The 19,636-nt window shown below is 38.3% G+C and overlaps 2 protein-coding genes across 3 annotated transcripts in view; one reads left to right on the top strand and one right to left on the bottom strand.

The window, feature by feature from the left end:
* The window catches only part of LOC127633173 (medium-chain acyl-CoA ligase ACSF2, mitochondrial-like), a 233,500-nt gene that overhangs the window by 148,799 nt on the left and 65,065 nt on the right, over positions 1-19,636 (top strand). The gene's annotated exons all lie outside the window — the stretch shown is intronic.
* LOC127633432 (monocarboxylate transporter 6-like) lies at positions 9,252-18,281 on the bottom strand. 2 transcript variants are annotated; one of them, XM_052112514.1, is made up of 5 exons: positions 18,205-18,281; positions 16,450-16,767; positions 15,201-15,344; positions 13,942-14,772; positions 9,252-10,602 (listed from the first exon to the last, which is right to left on the bottom strand). In XM_052112514.1, exons 2-5 carry the CDS (start codon positions 16,730-16,732, stop codon positions 10,340-10,342), a joined length of 1,521 nt encoding a protein of 506 aa, XP_051968474.1. In that variant the 5' UTR covers positions 16,733-16,767; positions 18,205-18,281; the 3' UTR covers positions 9,252-10,339. The 2 variants fall into 2 exon arrangements, with proteins under 2 accessions (XP_051968474.1, XP_051968473.1); XM_052112513.1 differs by having other exon boundaries at positions 16,450-16,887; positions 18,205-18,273.

Consider the following 19,636-nt stretch of genomic DNA (forward strand, 5'->3'; position numbering starts at 1 on the left):
CAGGAAGCTAAAGAAATAGTTCACCCTAAAAATTCAAATTCCAAACCCCTTTCACTTTCTTTTGTAAAACACAAACTAAGAAGCTTCAGTCACCATTCACTTTTATTGTATGGAAAAAATGTGTCATAAAAAGTGAATGGTGAATACAGCTGTCAGGATCTTGCAAAATGCAACATCTAATGTAGTTTTACACTGAAGAAAGAATACAGGATTGAAACAACATGAGGGTGAGTAAATAATGACACAGTTTTCTTTTTGGGTAAACTATGCCTGTACTGAATAAAGACTATAAATATTTTCTATATTTTAGTTATAAAGAACAAAATTTATATTTTAGAATTGTGAGCAGTGAATGCAACTTGGGACTGTATATGAAACTTTACCCTTCGTATTAAAAGGTGAACAGCACTGTAGATGCCTTTCTGTGTCAAAACCTGAAGTTTTCTGTCCAAAGACTCTTCATATCTTCTTTTCTCCAGATACTCTGCATTAAAGCTGCGCACTGTTTTCATAGACCCAATGACAGAGGACGCCAACTCTGCAGTCTCTGCATTACAGTCCTGAAGCTCTCTAGATGTTTTCTGTTCAGTAGGATAAGACATGAAAATTGACATGCAAAAGTAAAATGGAAGCTAGTCCAAGACAGGTGGTGTATAGGGTTGTAAAAATGCACTGATGCATTGCGGTGCATCAATCTGTCAAAGAAATGTTGATAACATTGATTATGGAATTTAAGAATAGATAATCATTTCTATATTAAAACTCAATTTCAAATTACACAAGCCTTCTTGCAACAGAAATCGAAGAGAAAGTACACTTTACATAAGATAAAATATATAGATAATGTTATTTCTCCATATGAAGTTCTAAACGTACTGTAAGTTCGGGAGGGGCTTGTTCATCTAGGCCTGCCAATCAGCTGCTTCTCTTGCTCTGGCGAAAATTCTTCCAGCATCCCTCAACCTCCCAATCTCCACCTTCATAAATGCCTATACCAATTAATTCATAAATATCTGTACCGATTAAAAGAAATGTATCTTTTGCGGTGTGTGCCACAAACAGTCCTGTATGACATTGTGACTGAATTCTCGTGAGTGAGCTTGAGAAGCGGAGGTGGCTCTCTCCCTATCCCAAAATGAATAGGTTACTTCCTGGGTATAACTGCCTTTACATGCTACTAATAGATCGTTTTCATTCTATGAGCCTGCTCGATTTAAATATGGTTCTTATCTGCTTGCACATGACATTTCATATGTAATTGTTAATTATATGCAATAAATGTTAATGTTACATGATATACAAATCAGTTATGCTTATTTTACAGTTTACCATCTGTTTGTGTGTGTTTGCATCAAATCATTATGTTGCATCAGACATTGTTATTTTTAAATCATATCGTATATCTATTATTCATGTAAAATATATGTACCACATTATGTCTATACGTAATATATTAATATCTATAATGCATATCATTTAATGCATTTTATATTATATATATATATATATATATATATATATATATATATATATACAGTATGCAGCCACACACATCTCTGACCCCCATCATCAGCAAATGCTTCGAGAGGTTAATCAGAGATCACATCTGCTCTGTTCTGCCCCCCTCTTTGGACCCATTGCAGTTTGCCTACCGCAACAACCGCTCCACCGATGATGCCATCGCATCTACAATACACAATGCTCTCTCCCATCTGGAAAAAAGGAACACATATGTGAGAATGCTGTTTGTAGACTACAGCTCAGCATTCAACACTAGTGCCCTCCAAGCTTGATGAGAAACTCCGGGCTCTGGGCTTAAACAGCTCGCTGTGCAGCTGGATCCTGGATTTCCTGTCAGGCAGACGTCAGGTGGTTAGAATGGGCAGCAACACCTCCTCATCACTGACCCTCAACACTGGAGCCCCGCAGGGCTGTGTTCTCAGCCCACTCCTGTATTCCCTGTACACGCATGACTGTGTGGCAACACATAGCTCCAATGCCATCATTAAGTTTGCTGACGATACGACGGTGGTAGGTCTGATCACTGACAATGATGAAAGAGCCTACAGAGAGGAGGTGCACACTCTGACACACTGGTGTCAAGAGCACAACCTCTCCCTCAACATCAGTAAAACCAAAGAGCTTGTTGTGGACTTCAGGAAGAAAGACAGAGTACACAGCCCCATCACCATCAATGGAGCACCGGTGGAGAGAGTCAGCAGCTTCAAGTTCCTCGGTGTCCACATTACTGAGGAACTCACATGGTCCGTCCACACTGAGGCCGTTGTGAAGAAGGCTCACCAGCGCCTCTTCTTCCTGAGACGGCTGAGGAAGTTTGGAATGAACCACCACATCCTCACACGGTTCTACACCAGCACTGTAGAGAGCATCCTGACTAGCTGCATCACCGCCTGGTACGGCAATAGCACCGCGCACAACTGCAAAGCCCTGCAAAGGGTGGTGCGAACTGCCAGGAACATCATCGGAGGTGAGCTTCCCTCCCTCCAGGACATATATACCAGGCGGTGTGTGAAAAAAGCTCGGAGGATCATCAGAGACTCCAGCCACCCGAGTCATGGTCTGTTCTCACTGCTACCACCAGGCAGGCGGTATCGCAGCATCAGGACCCGCACCAGCCGACTACATGACAGCTTCTTCCCCCAAGCAATCAGACTGTTGAACACTTGATCTATCAGGATCAATAATTAGCACTGCACTTTATTCAGCTATAATCTCACACTGGACTGTCAACATATTCTCCTCAATATACTACTTCATATATATATATATATATATATATATATATATATATATATATATATATATATATATATATATATATTTCATATACTCCTTACTTATTGTATTGTATATTGTGTATTCAATATTGTGTGTATTGTATATAATTATCGTGTTGTGTAAGTATGTGTACATTTGATATGTAAATTGTGTTGTGTAAATATGTTGTTTATTGTAATTGGTATATGTCTCATCACTGTCATGACTGCTATGTTGCTCGGACCTGCACACAAGAATTTCACCTACTGTTGCACTTGTGTACATGGTAGTGTGACAATAAAGTGATTTGATTTGATTTGACATAAGCCAAACCTCTTTGGTCCTAAATGCATTTTTGACTTAAGTGCTCATGTGTGGTACATTTCTGTGCTGTCTAAATTAGGAATGATCAGTAAAAACTTACTGAAGAACTTTTTTTTATAACTTTTTCTGCATTTTTTTTTAAATAATTCTGAATCGTTCCAAAATAATTTCATCGGACTGAATCGAGTCATGACCAAATTTAAGATTTCACGATGCATCTAAATCAGTAGGTTAAGAATAGTAATTGAATAGAATTCAATTACTCTTACCTGGGAGAGGTTGTTGTAGGAATTCTGAAGGAAAGCAAGAAGTGGCATTTCGATACACGTGAGGAGTGTCAGCTGCCAGGACAGGCGCAGCATAAAGAACAGCATGCCACATGTCTTCACCAGACTCCGCAGTAATACATTTACATTCATGGCCACAGAACGACCCATCTTATCAGTGTCAGAGACCAAACGTGATGTGAGACTACCTGTAAAGGAGGAACAATGGTTCCTTAGTTATGATAGTGAAATAATGGACATGTTCTCACATGAATAAGAATAAGGTATATGAATTGAAAAATATAAATTGAAAGTGAAGAAATAATACCGGGTTTGTTTTCTTCAAAAAAGCTTATCTCTTGCTTCACAAGATTCTGGAACAGCATGTGTCGAATTCTCTTGTTGAGTCTACTGAGGCTACACATGAACATCCCGCCACGCAAACCAGTGAACATAGAACTTCAAGATACAACAAATAATCATATTAGTTCAGGAAACTGGGCTGATTATGCAAGAGAGCATTAGTTTTATTGCTCTTGAAGGGATTGTCTAACCAAAAATTAAAATTCTTTTGAAGTTACAATTTATCCACATTGTTCCAAAAGCATATGATTTCTTTCTTCATTGCACACAAAAGGAGACGTTAAGCAGAATGACAACATTAGTCACCTTTTAGTTTCATTGCATGGAAATAAGATGCAACAAAATTGAATGTTGACTGACATTAAAGGAATCGTTAAACCCAAAATGAAAATTCTCTCATGCCATCCCAGATGTGTTTGACTTTCTTTCTTCTGCTGAACACAAACAAAGGTTTTTGGATGAATATTTTAGCTCTGTACATCCACACAATGCAAGTGAATGGTGACCAAAACTTTGCAGTTCCAAACAGCAAATAAAGGCAGGATGAAAGAAAAGACTCCAGTGGTCTTCTGAAGAAATCAAATCAGTCTTGACTGACAACAGACCAAAATATAAATCTATGTAAATATAAATCTTGACACCAGCAGTCTCCTTGACGATCATAATTTTAATCTCAATTACACTTCCAAGCGAAATCTAGTCAAGCACTAGGAAGTGTAATAGTACTTTTTAAATCATAATCTTGCCTAGAGACTGCAATGGTAGTATTTGGGTCTGTTCTCACTCAAAGTCAATTAGATTGCTTAAAAATACCCGGAATAGGGTGATGGGGAGGTTATTAATGTAGGTGACAAATATACAAAAACTGGGTCCAAACTAGTGTAATGATTGGCAGACAGATAATTCTTAGGGGATGGAAGTCAATTGGCGCTCCCTCATTTCAAGAATGGTTCACCGAATTGGGCAGGGTGTTGGCATTCGAAAAGATGTCATAACTTGGTAGACTAGATGCATATGGTAAGAATTGGGACAATACATGACCTTTCTGGAAGGCTCTTGGTGAGGGCAATGTGGAGAGAACCTCTCTCTCTCTTGCTCTCTCTCCATGTTTATATTTGTATACTAAGGCTTGGAACATGGGAATGTTTGTTGGGGTTTGGGGATTTGAAGGGGGATAGGGAATGAATGGGGGTTAACGGGGATAATGGTTGACTCTCTGCATGTATATTTTGCTTTGTTTTGTGTTATGCTTGTGAATCAACCAATAAAAAAGTTAATCTGAAAAAATAAATAGACAGAATAATTTGGAGATTTATGGATTAATTTTATGCTGCCATTATGTGATTTTTGGAGCTTCAAAGTTTTCGTCACTATTCACTTGCATTGTTTGGACCTACAGAGATATTCTTCTAAAAAAACTTTCTTTTTTTGTTCTGCAGAAGAAAGAAAGTCATACACATCTAGGATTGCATTAGAGTGAATAAATAAAGAGATCATTTTAATTTTGGGGTGAACTATTCCTTTACGAACTGCTGCCTAACATCTCATTTTGTGTTCCTCAGACAGAAGAAAGTGAAAGAAGAAAAGCTTGAAACACAGTGTGAATGAAAGACAGAATAACATTTTTTGGGTGAATTATTCCCAAATAACATTGCTCATGTAGGTATGATATTACACTTACCTTCCTAGTGAGCACAGTGCCATGAGTCCAATGGCCCACAGGAAGTTATCATGCTGATATTTACCACTCAAAATGTCAACAACTTTTCCAACGCAGTATGGAATAAATGTCTCAACTACAAAAATAGAGACATTAGACACATTCGTACTTCAGTAAAATATATAAATAAATAACAAAGACACAATCATATTTACGTTGAATCAGATCTTTGCACGTCACTCAGGCTAATGTGCTTATTATTATACTTTTCATGTACAACCCCAATTCCAAAAAAGTTGGGACAGTATGAAAAATGCTAATAAAAACAAAATAGAGTGATTTGTAAATTATATTAACCCTTTGCTATATTGAAAACACTACAACTACACAATATATGATGATTTACCTTGTGAATTTCATTTTTTGTTTTTGTTTTTATGTACAGTAATTTAAAATCAGATGATTGCAACACGCTCCAAAAACGTTGAGACAGGGGCAATTTAAGACTAATAACAATTTGACAAGTTGAATAACAAGGCGATGTGAAACAGGAGATGTTAAACAGGTGAGGCAATCATGTCATAGTATTTAAGGAGCCTCCAAAAACAGCCTAGTCCTTCAAGAGCAAGGAACATTCGAGACTTGTCAATTTCCCAAGCAAATAATCATCTGTAATGGATATCATGAACATGGGCTTGGTATTACTTTAGTAAACATTTGTTAGTCTACACCACTCGCCGCTGCATCCATAGATGCAAGTTAAGACTTAACTATGCAAAGCAGAAGCCCTACATCAACACTGTTGATGTCTCACTGCTGACATATCTGGGCTCAGTCTATTAGATTGAAAGTAGAACAGTGGAACCATGTTCTTTGGTCCGATATGTTCACATTTCAAATTGAAAAGCACAGCCGTTGTGTTCTCCATGCCAAAGACAAAAAGGACCATCCAAGCTGTTATCAGCGTCAGGTCTAAAATCAAGTGTCTGTATGGGCCAGGGAGTGTGTCAGTGCCAATGGCATGGGTAACTCACACATCTATGACAACACTATTAATGCAGACAGATATGCAAAAATTTTGGAGCAGCATTTACTGCCATCCAGCACCGTCTTTTCCAAGGACGTCCCGGCATTTTCAGCAGGACAACTTCAAACCACATATTGGCCAAATAAGCAGAGAGAGCAGGTGCTAGATTGACCTGCCTGCAGTCCTGTCCAATTGAGAATGTGTGGTGCATTATAAAGTGTATAATATGCCAAAGAAGACCCCGTAGAATTGTGCAGTTGAAGACCTGTATAATGGATGAATGGGGGAAAAGTCCTCATTTTAAACTTAACAAACTTGTGTCTTCAGTGCCTAAATGTATAATAAGTGTTTTAGATGAAATGGTGATGTTAAAGTGGTAAACACTCAACCGTCCCAACTTTTTTAGAGTTGACAACAACAACACATCAACACAGTACCGCTCCTCCCTATACGCATACTACGCAGTCTGCTTAGGGCACCCATTCCCAAGGGGGGCACCATCTTACCATAGGAGGGCACCAAAAAGTCCACCAGCTGCCCTTACTCACACATTATACGTTATTCAAGGACCCGAAAGCAGTTGTGGAACACAGATGATCGCTTTGCGCTCATATCACGCATTTACTATCAAGTCTTAAAGGAGAGGCTGCACCAAAACCGAGCGTTTTTGACAGAGGGTATAAGTATGAGGGTGGCAAATGGTCATGATTTACAAATATATTACTGTTTTATGTGCAAAACACTTTACTAATATTAAAAAGTGAAACTGAAGGATCTTATTCAAATAATAAAAATAAAGGCATGCCATGAACCCTTTAATGGTAAGGATTTAATTTGTAATTTTAGATACACTCACATAGTGCAGCCAGGCTGAGGAAGATGAAGGCCGCCCCTAGATGAAGGTAATCAGGGCTGGAGTAGTGAATCACTCTCATTAGGAGTGCCTTGGCCTCTTCATCCTTCTTCTGGTTTCTGGCAACCTTAACTGATCCACCATGTGAGAAGGCCATCTCCCACACCATATAAATCAGAGTAGATGTTACAGAGCTCAAGATCACCATCCCAGGATCAGGCACAGGACTGAACCCCCTCACCATCCCCTGCAGCACAGTCTGAACACTGTCAAATACTGCTGGTTGGAAGCTCTGTAAAGCCACCCAGCGCTTAAGGAGGGGCTGAACACTGTTATCAGCAGCATGTGTGGTAAGTGAATAAAGCACAGCCCAGCTGATGATCCTGAAAGCCCACAGGCACTTTAAGTCCAAACTGCCCTCACCATCCAGCCACAGCAGTGCTGTCCACACACATGCCCACAGAACGAGATCACAGCACAGTAGATAGATGTGTGCTACTAACGCAGCTCTGGAGATAGGTTGAGCCTCTGTAGTCATCTTAAAATGTTACACCGTGACCAGACTGAAAAGATAAACATGAATCAGATACACATGATTAGCAAAGTCTGGCCTTTCTTGTTCATGCACATAACTCAAAACGGCTTATAAATATAACCAGCTTAAAACAACATACCACGTTTGTACCAAGTGCTTTTATCCGCTGCATTATTTTGGTTTCACTTTCGCGGTTGTGGGCGTTGACAAAGTTGTTTTTCAGTTTCAGCACTCATGCGAGTGATAAATATTACCGTATAAAATGTATATAATGTATATACAACGCTCTCGGTTTTTTTTTTTTTTTTTTTTACGAGCTAGTGTGAACCAACAACGTTTTTTGTTTTTGTTACGTTTTTTTATTTTGGTTTTGGCGTGACGTTGTACGGCAGGACGGTTATCAGATATTCAGAGTCGCCAGCAGTGGGCGCTCTTTGTCGTATAGTCTTCAAGTGACAAGCAGGAAGCGCTGTTGAAATATTCATGATTCGAATAACATTATGGACAAAGATATGTTCAAGAGTTGAGAATCTGGAGGTGTGTTTATTTATTGATTGAGTTATTTGTGTTTTTCATATTTTCCTTTTTGTAATTTATTTATTATTGTTGTTTTATATTTGTGTATTACTATTTATGTGCTTTATTTAATTAAACTGTTCACTTAATTATTTTAATGTCCTATAAGGCTGGCTTTTAAAAAAAAAAAAAATCCCCTGTACTATTTCTAAATTAAAAATAAAAGTATACTTAATAAACTTAAATAAAAAAAGTAATTGAAAAAGAAGATAACACAGACCCAAGTATCGCCCATGCAGACTCTTAGACAAACCTAATATAAAAGCTGCATTTTGTCTATGACATTTTATAATAACATTCATTAAAAAATACCTAACAGATAAATGTTTAAATTTATCTTTTTACACACAGACCCTTCCATGACCATCTCAAAACCCCCAGGGGCCAATGGTTTAAACCTCTGTTATTGTCTTAAAGGTGAAGTGTTTCATGTCATTTGTGTTTTGTTTTGCTATTATAAAATACTTTATCATCCAAGTTTACAGAAGTTGAAAGCCAGAGTTTGTTATGGGAAAACCTGCTTGCCTGAACAATGAAAGATGGGGGAGTTTTTGGAAAACCTGTTTTAAAACAATCCTTATTTTAGCATATTTATTTTGGCTGAACATTGGAAGTTGGTGAGTGTGTAGGAAACCAGTTTTTGTAATTCCACTTGTTCCGCTAGTAGTGCAAAAATTACACACATCAGCTTTAAATTGAACTTTTCTCCAAACATTGATCAGAAATAGGTATGTGTTTGTTTAGGTAAATAAAAATAAGTCAAATAATGCTGCTGGTTAATTGAGAGCAATTAGACAGCAGAGCGAAATCTTAACTATCATTTCAAATATCTTTGCATTTAATACATAAATAAACTTTATTATTGTCGTAAACACACTGTAAGGTCACAAGTTAATTGATAAATAAAAATTATGCCAATATTTTTTTAAACATCCTCCATTTACAACACTTTTCACTACTGCCTACATTTTTTGCACAGTCCTGTAGCTTTAGCCATTTAATAACTTTACTAAAACATAACTTAATTAGATTTTCTCCTAATTCATCAAACAATCTCTTTTCTGACACTTTGGCAATATAATGGGTAAAGGTAAATCATAAAGAGAACAATCATTTTTAAACAGTGAATGCATGTCTTTCAGTGTATGGAGCTTATGATACAATGCATAATATATTGTATTGTGATAAAACTGAGAAAAAAACAATAGAGTCTGCTAAAAACTTGAAATATAGTTATGTAGATATTGAGATGTTGAGTGTAGATTTCATAGGCATGGCATGAAACAAATCAGCTATGATGGATTCCTGACTAATAGCTTCAATGTTCTCAAGGTATGAAGGTACATTTTATAATATTTAAAGCTGCTATAAGTGATTTCACAGTGATTTAGTGATGACTGGGGCCTGAATTGGATGAACCTGTAAACCACTCTGCACTCCAAAAACACGTAACAAACACAAACACATAAAAGGCAGATAGCATTTTCTGATTGGCTTAGAAAGCACTCACCTGACTCTTTTTTTTTTTGCTGTTTGCAGAGTCTAGGGCTGTCACAGAGACAGGTGAGATTTCTCAGTACACCTATTTCGGTCATATCTGTCAGTTAGTAATGTCATGGTATTAAAAAGTCACATACAGCACCTTTAATTTACAGTAAACCAAAAAGATGGCATTATAGTACTATGGCATATAGATACCACAAGGCATTCCAGTGACATGAGATCATGAGTTTAACTCACTAGACCAGAACATTTACAAAAGCGTTACAGTGTCATACAGTAATGAGTTTGACACTCACTGAAACGATATATTAAAAAACAACACATTTTGTGTTACTAAGAAACGGAATAAAATTATTTTCAATGTATACATACAAATACATTTTCATGAGCTGTAACACACCTGATATAGATAACAATTTAAACATGAATAAACCCAGTCTGATTCTGATGCAGGTCATATATCAGTGATATTTTCTGTCTCTGAAGACGGGTCATTCGTCTTGTCCCCATCTGTAGGCACACTGCAGTACTGTACTGTGGGCAGAATAACTGCAGGCTTAGCTGGAGACCCAGAAGCTAGTGAATTGTCCTTCTGGGCTGCATCATGGCAGTCCAGCCAGTAAAAGGAAATCATTAGGAACAGAGCTGATAAGGCCACTGAGATACTGCAAGCCAGAAACACAAATGTGTACAAGCCAGTTCTGTCCACGAGGCTTCCTGTAACACATACATAGAAATATTTTTCTTATGAGGTCCTTGTTTTCAGTGTTTTGAGCCTTGCATAGTTCACCACAAAAATAAAAAATTCTGTCTCAATTTATGCACCGTCGTGCTGTTCTAAACCTGTTTGACTGAGATTTTAGGGCAACCTGGTCTCAAAGAATGAATGTCATTAGCTTGCTTGATAGCTCACCTGGAAGAGTGTCAAACTTTAGCCCCAATGGCCACAGTTCGAGTCCAGCCAAAGATGTGTGAAAGTAGGATAGAAGCGACACAAAATGACTTGGTTGCTTAAGTTAATGTGTGATTTCTTTTTTCTTCTTCTTTTTTTCGAATTTGCATTTTAAAACACTATACTACAGGGTGAGGATATTTGTTTTGTTAAACTCTCATTTATCTATTCGGACATTATTGGTTAGGTTTAGGGTAAAGCCAAACATGTAATGAATCCATGTAATTTCAGTTTTGCAAAAACGTTGCAATGTTCAACTAAATTTCATGAGACCAGACAGTATTAGGCAATGTGCCAGTCACCATTCACTTTCATTGCATCTTTCACCATTCAATGAAAATGAAGGCTGTCATTCTGTCTAACATCTTCTTTTGTGTTCCACAGAAGACAGAAGTCATATGGGGTTGGAACAACATGAGGGTGAGTACATTTATTTTTTAATTAGTTCCTATAACTTTAAAATCTTTATAATGGTACAGTACTGTGCAAAAGTTTTAGTAGTGAAAAATGTATAGTACTGTCATGATGCTTTTATTTTTATTTTAATCTGTTCCAAAAATAATGTCATGACTACACCAATTAACTTACAACTTGCAGTAAACATCAAAACCAATATTTAAATCAATTAATATTTTGTGTGTGTGACCACCCTATGTCTTTAAAACAGCCCAATTGCTCAGTTTTCAATGTTGCTGACAGATAGGTTGTTCCAAGCAGATAGGTTGTTCTTGGAGAACTTTCCACAGTTCTATGTATTTAGTCTCAATTGCTTCTGACTCTATGATGTTGTGATCCGGGCTCTGTGGGGGCCATACCATTTGTTGGAGGACCCCTTTGTTCTACTTCTATTCTATTTGCAAGAGGGATGATTGGACATCTAAAATGTATATTGAAATAACCATCTAAAGACAAATGTTTTTGTGAAACATCTAATGTGATTAAGACAGCACAGTACTGTATATTCAATTTAAAAGTCCTCCTGATCCACAAGTAACAAAAGTGCTATGTCATCATGATTCTGGAGTAAACCACCAAAACATGAGTCATGCATGGCTGTATAGAGTGGCTCAAGGACAATGGTGAACATTAGGCCAAAAATGCATGTACTCAGTCAGTAACACTCCAAGCTCCAAGGCTGTGCTTAGTCCAACTAATTAAATTACTGTGTAAGAGAACAAAAGTGAGAAAACTTAACAGTCAGTCTGACCAGCCTCAGAACACAGCCTCCCCTCCCACAAAAACCCACACAAATCCAGATTAGTGCTTTTGCAATAGAAAAGACATTCCATTCTTTGCATGCAAGCAGAGACATAAACCCCCTCATACAAATTTACACTCTCACAGCTATATTTCAGACTATGCAGGATAGTATAGGAATGTATTGAATGAAAGGTGCTGTAACAATGTAACTTATTAGGAAATTCCATAATCATCCTTAAGGAGCAGTTTACTTTTTGGCTAGATGCTGCATAATATTTATCCGGATGTTTGAAGTGGAAGTAAAAGTGGAGATTTATATTGATCTGTTTCTCACCCACACCTATCATATTTCTTCAGAAAACATGGATTTCAGCACTGGAGTCATATAGATCAATTTTAATCACCTTTATGTGCTTTTTGGAGCTTTTAAGTTCTGTTCACCATTCATATGCATTGTACGGACCAACAGAGCTGAGATATTCTTCTAAAATGTTCTTTTAGAAATCTTAATTTGTGTTCAGCTGAAGAAAGAAAGTCATGCACATCAGGGATGTGCTTTTTTCTGTGATTTTTCTTTAAATTGTCCTTCACCAATTCATTTTTAATGGTCCCACAGGGTGTCTTTTTAAAGTACAAATATCCCATGTACTGTAAAACATTTTTGGTCGGATAAACTAAAACAATTACTTCATGTGGTAAAATCTAACTTAACTGGCTTTATTCAAACGTATTATTTAAGCTCACTGAATTAACTGTAACTCATTCGGTTACACCAACAAAACTGATTTTAAGAGTTAGATCGCATTTAAAATTGTCTTTGATTAAAGCAAGGCATCCTGAGATTAGAAGCATATAGATCATGTTTGGGTTGAGCCATACATACATTCACCTAAAGGATTATTAGGAACACCTGTTAAATTTCTCATTAATGCAATTATCTAATCAACCAATCACATGCAGTTGCTTCAATGCATTTAGGGGTGTGGTCCTGGTCAAGACAATCTCCTGAACTCCAAACTGAATGTCAGAATGGGAAAGAAAGGTGATTTAAGCAATTTTGAGCGTGGCATGGTTGTTGGTGCCAGACGGGCCGGTCTGAGTATTTCACAATCTGCTCAGTTACTGGGATTTTCACGCACAACCATTTCTAGTGTTTACAAAGAATGGTGTGAAAAGGGAAAAACATCCAGTATCCACTGGAAAAATGTTGCCTGGTCTGATGAGTCTCGATTTCTGTTGAGACATTCAGATGGTAGAGTCAGAATTTGGCATAAACAGAATGAGAACATGGATCCATCATGCCTTGTTACCACTGTGCAGGCTGGTGGTGGTGGTGTAATGGTGTGGGGGATGTTTTCTTGGCACACTTTAGGCCCCTTTGTGCCAATTGGGCATCGTTTAAATGCCACTGCCTACCTGAGCATTGTTTCTGACCATGTCCATCCCTTTATGGCCACCATGTATCCATCCTCTGATGGCTACTTCCAGCAGGATAATGCACCATGTCACAAAGCTCGAATCATTTCAAATTGGTTTCTTGAACATGACAATGAGTTCACTGTACTAAAATGGCCCCCACAGTCACCAGATCTCAACCCAATACAGCATCTTTGGGATGTGGTGGAACGGGAGCTTCGTGCCCTGGATGTGCATCCCATAAATCTCCATCAACTGCAAGATGCTATCCTATCAATATGGGCCAACATTTCTAAAGAATGCTTTCAGCACCTTGTTGAATCAATGCCACGTAGAATTAAGGCAGTTCTGAAGGCGAAAGGGGGTCAAACACAGCATTAGTATGGTGTTCCTAATAATCCTTTAGGTGAGTGTATAAAGGCATGGCACTCTCCATCTACATTACACCTAACCTTTGAAGTACTGCAACTACAAGATTTTTATGTTACCTGCAAGAGGAGGCCCAATCAGCAGCGTGACGCTTTCCATGATAGACAGCAGGCCGAGAGCAGATGGGAATCGACTCATCTCAACCGTGTCCATTAGTACGGTGAACATCAACGAGCCAATCACGCTCATAGACAGCCCGTAAGTCAGCACATATATTAAGAGCACTGGGAAACTGGCAGCAATGCAGCAAATACTATTACTGAGTCCATTTATGAACAGTGCCACTGAGAACACGTAGATGTGTCGGCCTTTGAACCAGGGCAGGCTGAAGAGCACTCCGATGGGAGGCCGCACAAAGATGTTGACAAAGCCCAGGATGGACAGCAGCAGGGCGGCTCGGCTCTGATCCATGCCATTGGCTGTAGCATAGGGAACCAGGTAAATAAGCGGCACCACGAACCCCAGCATCATCCAGGTGATGCCCAAGGAGAAGACCCGAAATCGCAGGTTACTACCAAACAGGTCAAAAGCCATGTGGCATCTGAGGAAGGATGCTAAACTCTGAAACATTCTCTGCATGCTCTCTTTCAGTCCTTTTTTGTCTGGGGATCTTGGGCCGTTCTTCATTCCCTTGGATCTTCTGGGCTTGCGAGGTTTCAGTGGTCTCATAACAGCCCCACAAACACAGCAGTTAAGTAGCACAGCACCAAGAACCAGAAAGCTCCCTCTCCAGCCCAGCTCACTGTGCAGGTAGTCACCTAAAAAGGGCAATGTAGACAGGCCCAGAGCAGTGCCGGTGGAGGACATAGCATTGGCAAAAGGACGACGGCGCACAAAGTAATAACCGAGGATGGTAACAGCAGGCTGAAAACTCAAACAGAAACCCAGACCTGTGAAGAAAACACAAGGTCAAAAATTATTATTACCTATAATACTGTATATTATAGAAGGGATACTAAAGTGCAAACTAAATTGCAAACTATCTACATAAGTTGAAAGCGTCTACATTTATCATTTACCATTAATTTTAAGAGTTACCATACATTGATGATGTTCACTGTTTTAATAACAATAAAATGATTATAACTGCAGTATACAACAGAACAAACATTCCAAAAGTACTGATCGTTTTTATAAAAGAACTGGAAATGTTCACTGTTTGCGTCACTCTTTTTGTCTGTGGCCACAATTAAATTAAATATCAACCCTCTTGGAATGCCTCAAAGCTCTACACTCTACAGGCTGATATTTAATTTAATGTCACCTCTTTATATCACCATTGTTGTTGCTCTTTTAACCACAGATCAACCATACTAACCTGTTATGACCCCCGCAGTGATGTATAACTCGAGTATAGAACGTGTAAAAGAGCTGATGGCCATCCCCACACCACTCAGCACTCCCCCAAACATCACTGTCGCCCGGCAACCGAAGTGTTTCACCAGCACACTACAAAGAGGACCTGGAAGAACAATGCTTATGGTAAAAAAAAAAAAGCTTGCCTTCATGGTGGCTTACTCCATGGTCCCAGCATGATACACCATAATCCCACTCTGAACACAACCTTTCAACAATTACTTGCCATGTTCAAATTTGTTAAGCAAATGTCAACACACAACTGTTCCAAGTAATCCACATTTGGCAGCTCAAGAGGAACACTGAAATATGTTGGATCAATCTGTTCCTTTTTAGTTATTTCTACAGAGCACAGAGGAGATATCAAGTAATAACCAAACCTTCCTTCTCACAATGGAGAAGTGAAACAAACATGTACCTTGTTTATATTTTAAAAGGTTCCTCAAAGCTATCACTGTAAAAAGTGATAACATACAATTGTTCCCTAAAGTATCTATTTCTACTTGATCTAACCCTTACAATTTCTGTAACATAATGTATTCAAGTTCATTCACAATAAATAATAATATTAATATCAAAAAATATATTTTATAAAATATCAAATAATATTTCTGATTTGAAGCAAGCCTGTTAATTGAGAATTTTTTTTTCATGGAACAGATTGATGATGCATTCAGTACCAAATTACCTGCTCTCTGTTCCTAATTAAGAGAATAAAATCAGATTAAACACAAGTGTAAATGTGCAAAGTGGTGCTTTGTCTGAATATTTTTACACTGTAAAAAGTGATAACCTGCAATGATATCATTCATGTATAACAGCTACAAAAGCGACAGTTAGAAAATAGATACTTTCTAGGAAAACTGAAGACTTCATGCAAGACTTGTCTCACTGAAAAAAAAGTTTTGACGGGTAACCTAACAATTTTATTTTTTTTTGTGGTAAGATCTAAATTAAATGGGTTAATTCATTAATTTAATCAGAAATATGCATGAATTTGACTGAATCAACCAAAAGATTACAAAAGTAATCTTTAAGTATCAAATAGAAATAGATCCTTAAGGAAACAATTGCATGTTACCAGCGTAATACGACAATCCTCAATCAACTCTTTATGTGCACATAACTTGAGGTTGTTTCAGGAGGGCTGTCCTTTAAATAGTGCATAGTAAAAATCTTCTAAACACCAAATAACTCTTCTGCATCCTTACCTCCAGCATGTAGAACTGCTATCATTATTGATGGCACCCAAGATGTCTCACTGTTGCTGGCTTCAAATTCTGTCTGAAGATCTACATAGAAGATGCCAATGCAGGAGGGAAAGGCCAGTGTCAGCGCTAAGACAAGGATGGTAGCAAGTAGGACCACCCAGCCCCAGCCTCCATCTGGAGCATCAGTGGTGGCTTTTTCAGCTCCTTCTAAAGGAGGTCCTGGTCCTTCCTTCTCTCCCTCTTCAGATTCATGCTCACATGGTTCTCCAGTCTGCCTCTCCATGCTGGAAGGTTATCGTGGTGCCATTTTGTCCCTATCTGCGGGTAACAAAGTCATTGCCGTCTGGATTTTCCACAAGTCCCAGGAGGATAGGGCAACACATTCTTGCATATCCCATGTCATTTAAATCAAATGTGATTTATAGTGATATCGTGTAGCTATACGGGGAAATTATAGAGCAAAATTTGTTAACTCATGCAAATCATTTTCTTCAGAAATGATTGTGACATTTTCTGTAAATTTCAATCAAATTTGGCATTTCATAACATCTCAAGTAAGTATTCTGCAAACAAATGAATCTCTGTTGTGATTGGATGAGTCAGTGTGAGCCCAACTGAACATTATTCATAATAAATCTATTCATACCACTTAAGAAAAACAAGTTGTTTTATGGGGGACCTTTAGCCCCTTGCAGGGGGGCTTTTTACCCCAAATACTATCCTTTCACTTACTGGACAGTTTTTAAATATTTTTTTTTATTTAATCACCTTGAACAAAACTGAAAATAACAAATACGTATTTTGTCTCAATGTGGTAAATTTCAGGGATTTTCATTAGCTACATAAATTTGCAGCATTAAAAAAATATAAAATCAACCACATTTACACAATACACGCAATGATCTCGTGGATCCGGACAATTTTGCAGTGTTTAGGAAAGTGCTGTAGCAGTTACTTTTAGTTACTAATAGTTTGCTATTTAGTGTTTTTGGGAGAAAATTAAATCAAAAGTGCCTTTTACCCCAGAGGGGTGTTTAGACCCTACAATGCAAAACATTGTGTAGATCTACAAAACTAGAGAAAGTTAGAACTAGCATGACTTTGTCAAACTCCTCTTTGTTTACTTTGCATGTTCAGATAGACCAGAGGAGGGGGAAGTTTGCATGTGGCAAATCCACCATAGAAACCATGACAGCTTCATGAAAACAGCTGCTGAGATACAATATATGTCTAAAAGTTGATACACACTATGTGTACCTACACATATGTTTATGTATTGTGTGCGTACACACAGGTGTGCAATAGATTACTCTAGAGTGGACCTGTCAAAATCATGTTGACTTGCTTCTCGTGGGGTTAGTGGGTGTTTCTTTGTTCAGCAATTCTCCAACTGAGGTGAACTGAACATTATGTTGTTTACTAGGCAAATGTCGTGTATGTTGTTTCGGAAGAAGCGACTTTCTAAGTGAGCGACAAAGAACAGCGAAAACACAATTAAAGACGTGTTTGACCGCTCAATGACCACAGATACAGGAACATTTGAAAAAACATCTTAAGCTTATTTTAACAGACTAGCCTATACTAAAAGTACCTGGATTCGTCCACATCATAGGGGTCTCCTGTCACTCTCGTGAGCCAAATGTCAATATTTCATCCAGCTGTCAGCCCAATTTGAATCGAAAGAGACGTATTGCTATGCTCAACCACTGTAAACATTCAACTTGAACAGCCAATTCAAATAAATAGCAAACTTACCTTTTAAGCGCGTTTTCAGCTATCAACGGCAGCGCCGCGTCTATGCTGCGGAGGCTGCTGACACTGTCGTAACAGCGGTAGGAGTATGGAGATGGAACTGTTTCATATTAACATACAAATATGAAAGAGATTCACAAACAGAAAGTTGGTTCACAAATAAATGTAATGAGATCCACAAATAAATGTTAGGAGTTTCACAAAAATAAAGTGAATGCACAAATATATCAAATTAGATTGGCAAATAATTAGTTTTATTTACAAAGATAGTTTTTAACCCACAACCACAACTCTGTCCAGCATTCATTTGAGAATTGCGCAAATTCATTTGTGGATCGCTTCCTGGGCATTTGCAGATCGCTAAATGCATTTGTTGATTTTTAAACAAATCTACCATCAAGATGTGCTCACAAATCTACAAATAGGTGGTCTCCACCCATTGTCTACTCAAGCCAATCCGATAACGACCACATTACTCTGACCAATCATAGCACATTCTATCTTCAACCAATCATGCTTTGTTTTACAACCAGGGCGGGACCAGAGTCACAGAGCTCTCATGCCAACATGGAATTAAACACACATACATATAAGATCCAAGGCTGCAAACTTTTAAAGAAATGGATGTCATCAGAGGAATACTGTGACTTAAGGTTCGTATCATTTTCTCTCAGTTATAAACATGTGTAGTATCTGTTACGGTGAAATGCCATATATGGTTTGCATCCTGTTGTGACGTATTGGCCCCGGTTCGCGGGCAGTTATTAATGGAGTATGGGTTAATAAAGACGCACATTGAATCAGCTCTTGATTGTTCATTGCATAGGACACAAACATGGTGTCAGAAGTGAAAACTAGATCCTGAACATGGCTTTAAACAGCATTCCTGCCCCTGATGGCATGCGGATGTCAGGAGACATATCCAAAAATTGGGACAATTTCAGAGGGGAATTCGAGGACTATGAGCTAGCTACCGGGCTAAGTGAGAAGCCCAAAGAGCTGAGAGCGGCAGCGCTGAGGCGATTAATGGGTAATGAATGTTGGCATATCTACAGTCATAATATTATTTTGAACGAGGAACAAACTAAGGATCCGAAAGTCATACTTGATGCATTGGGAGATTATTTCAAGCCTGCGAAAAATGTGATCTACGAAAGATATATGTTCGGTTGTTGCAAGCAGGAGGTGGACGAGCCTATAGACAACTTTCTCAAGAGGCTGCAGGAACGAGCATCGACCTGTGAATACAGGGAGCTCAAAGATGAAATGATTCGCGATAGACTTGTCCTGGGCATTGCCAATGAGAACACGAGGCGGCGCATGTTGCGTGAACGTCAGCTAACTTTGTCACAGTCTGTCGAAATATGCCGACTGGCAGAAGCGACGGAACAACGAGCTAAAGTTATTGACAACACAGTCAGTGACGCTGTGAATA

Source organism: Xyrauchen texanus, chromosome 40 (assembly GCF_025860055.1).
Source record: "Xyrauchen texanus isolate HMW12.3.18 chromosome 40, RBS_HiC_50CHRs, whole genome shotgun sequence".
NCBI lineage: Eukaryota > Metazoa > Chordata > Actinopteri > Cypriniformes > Catostomidae > Xyrauchen > Xyrauchen texanus.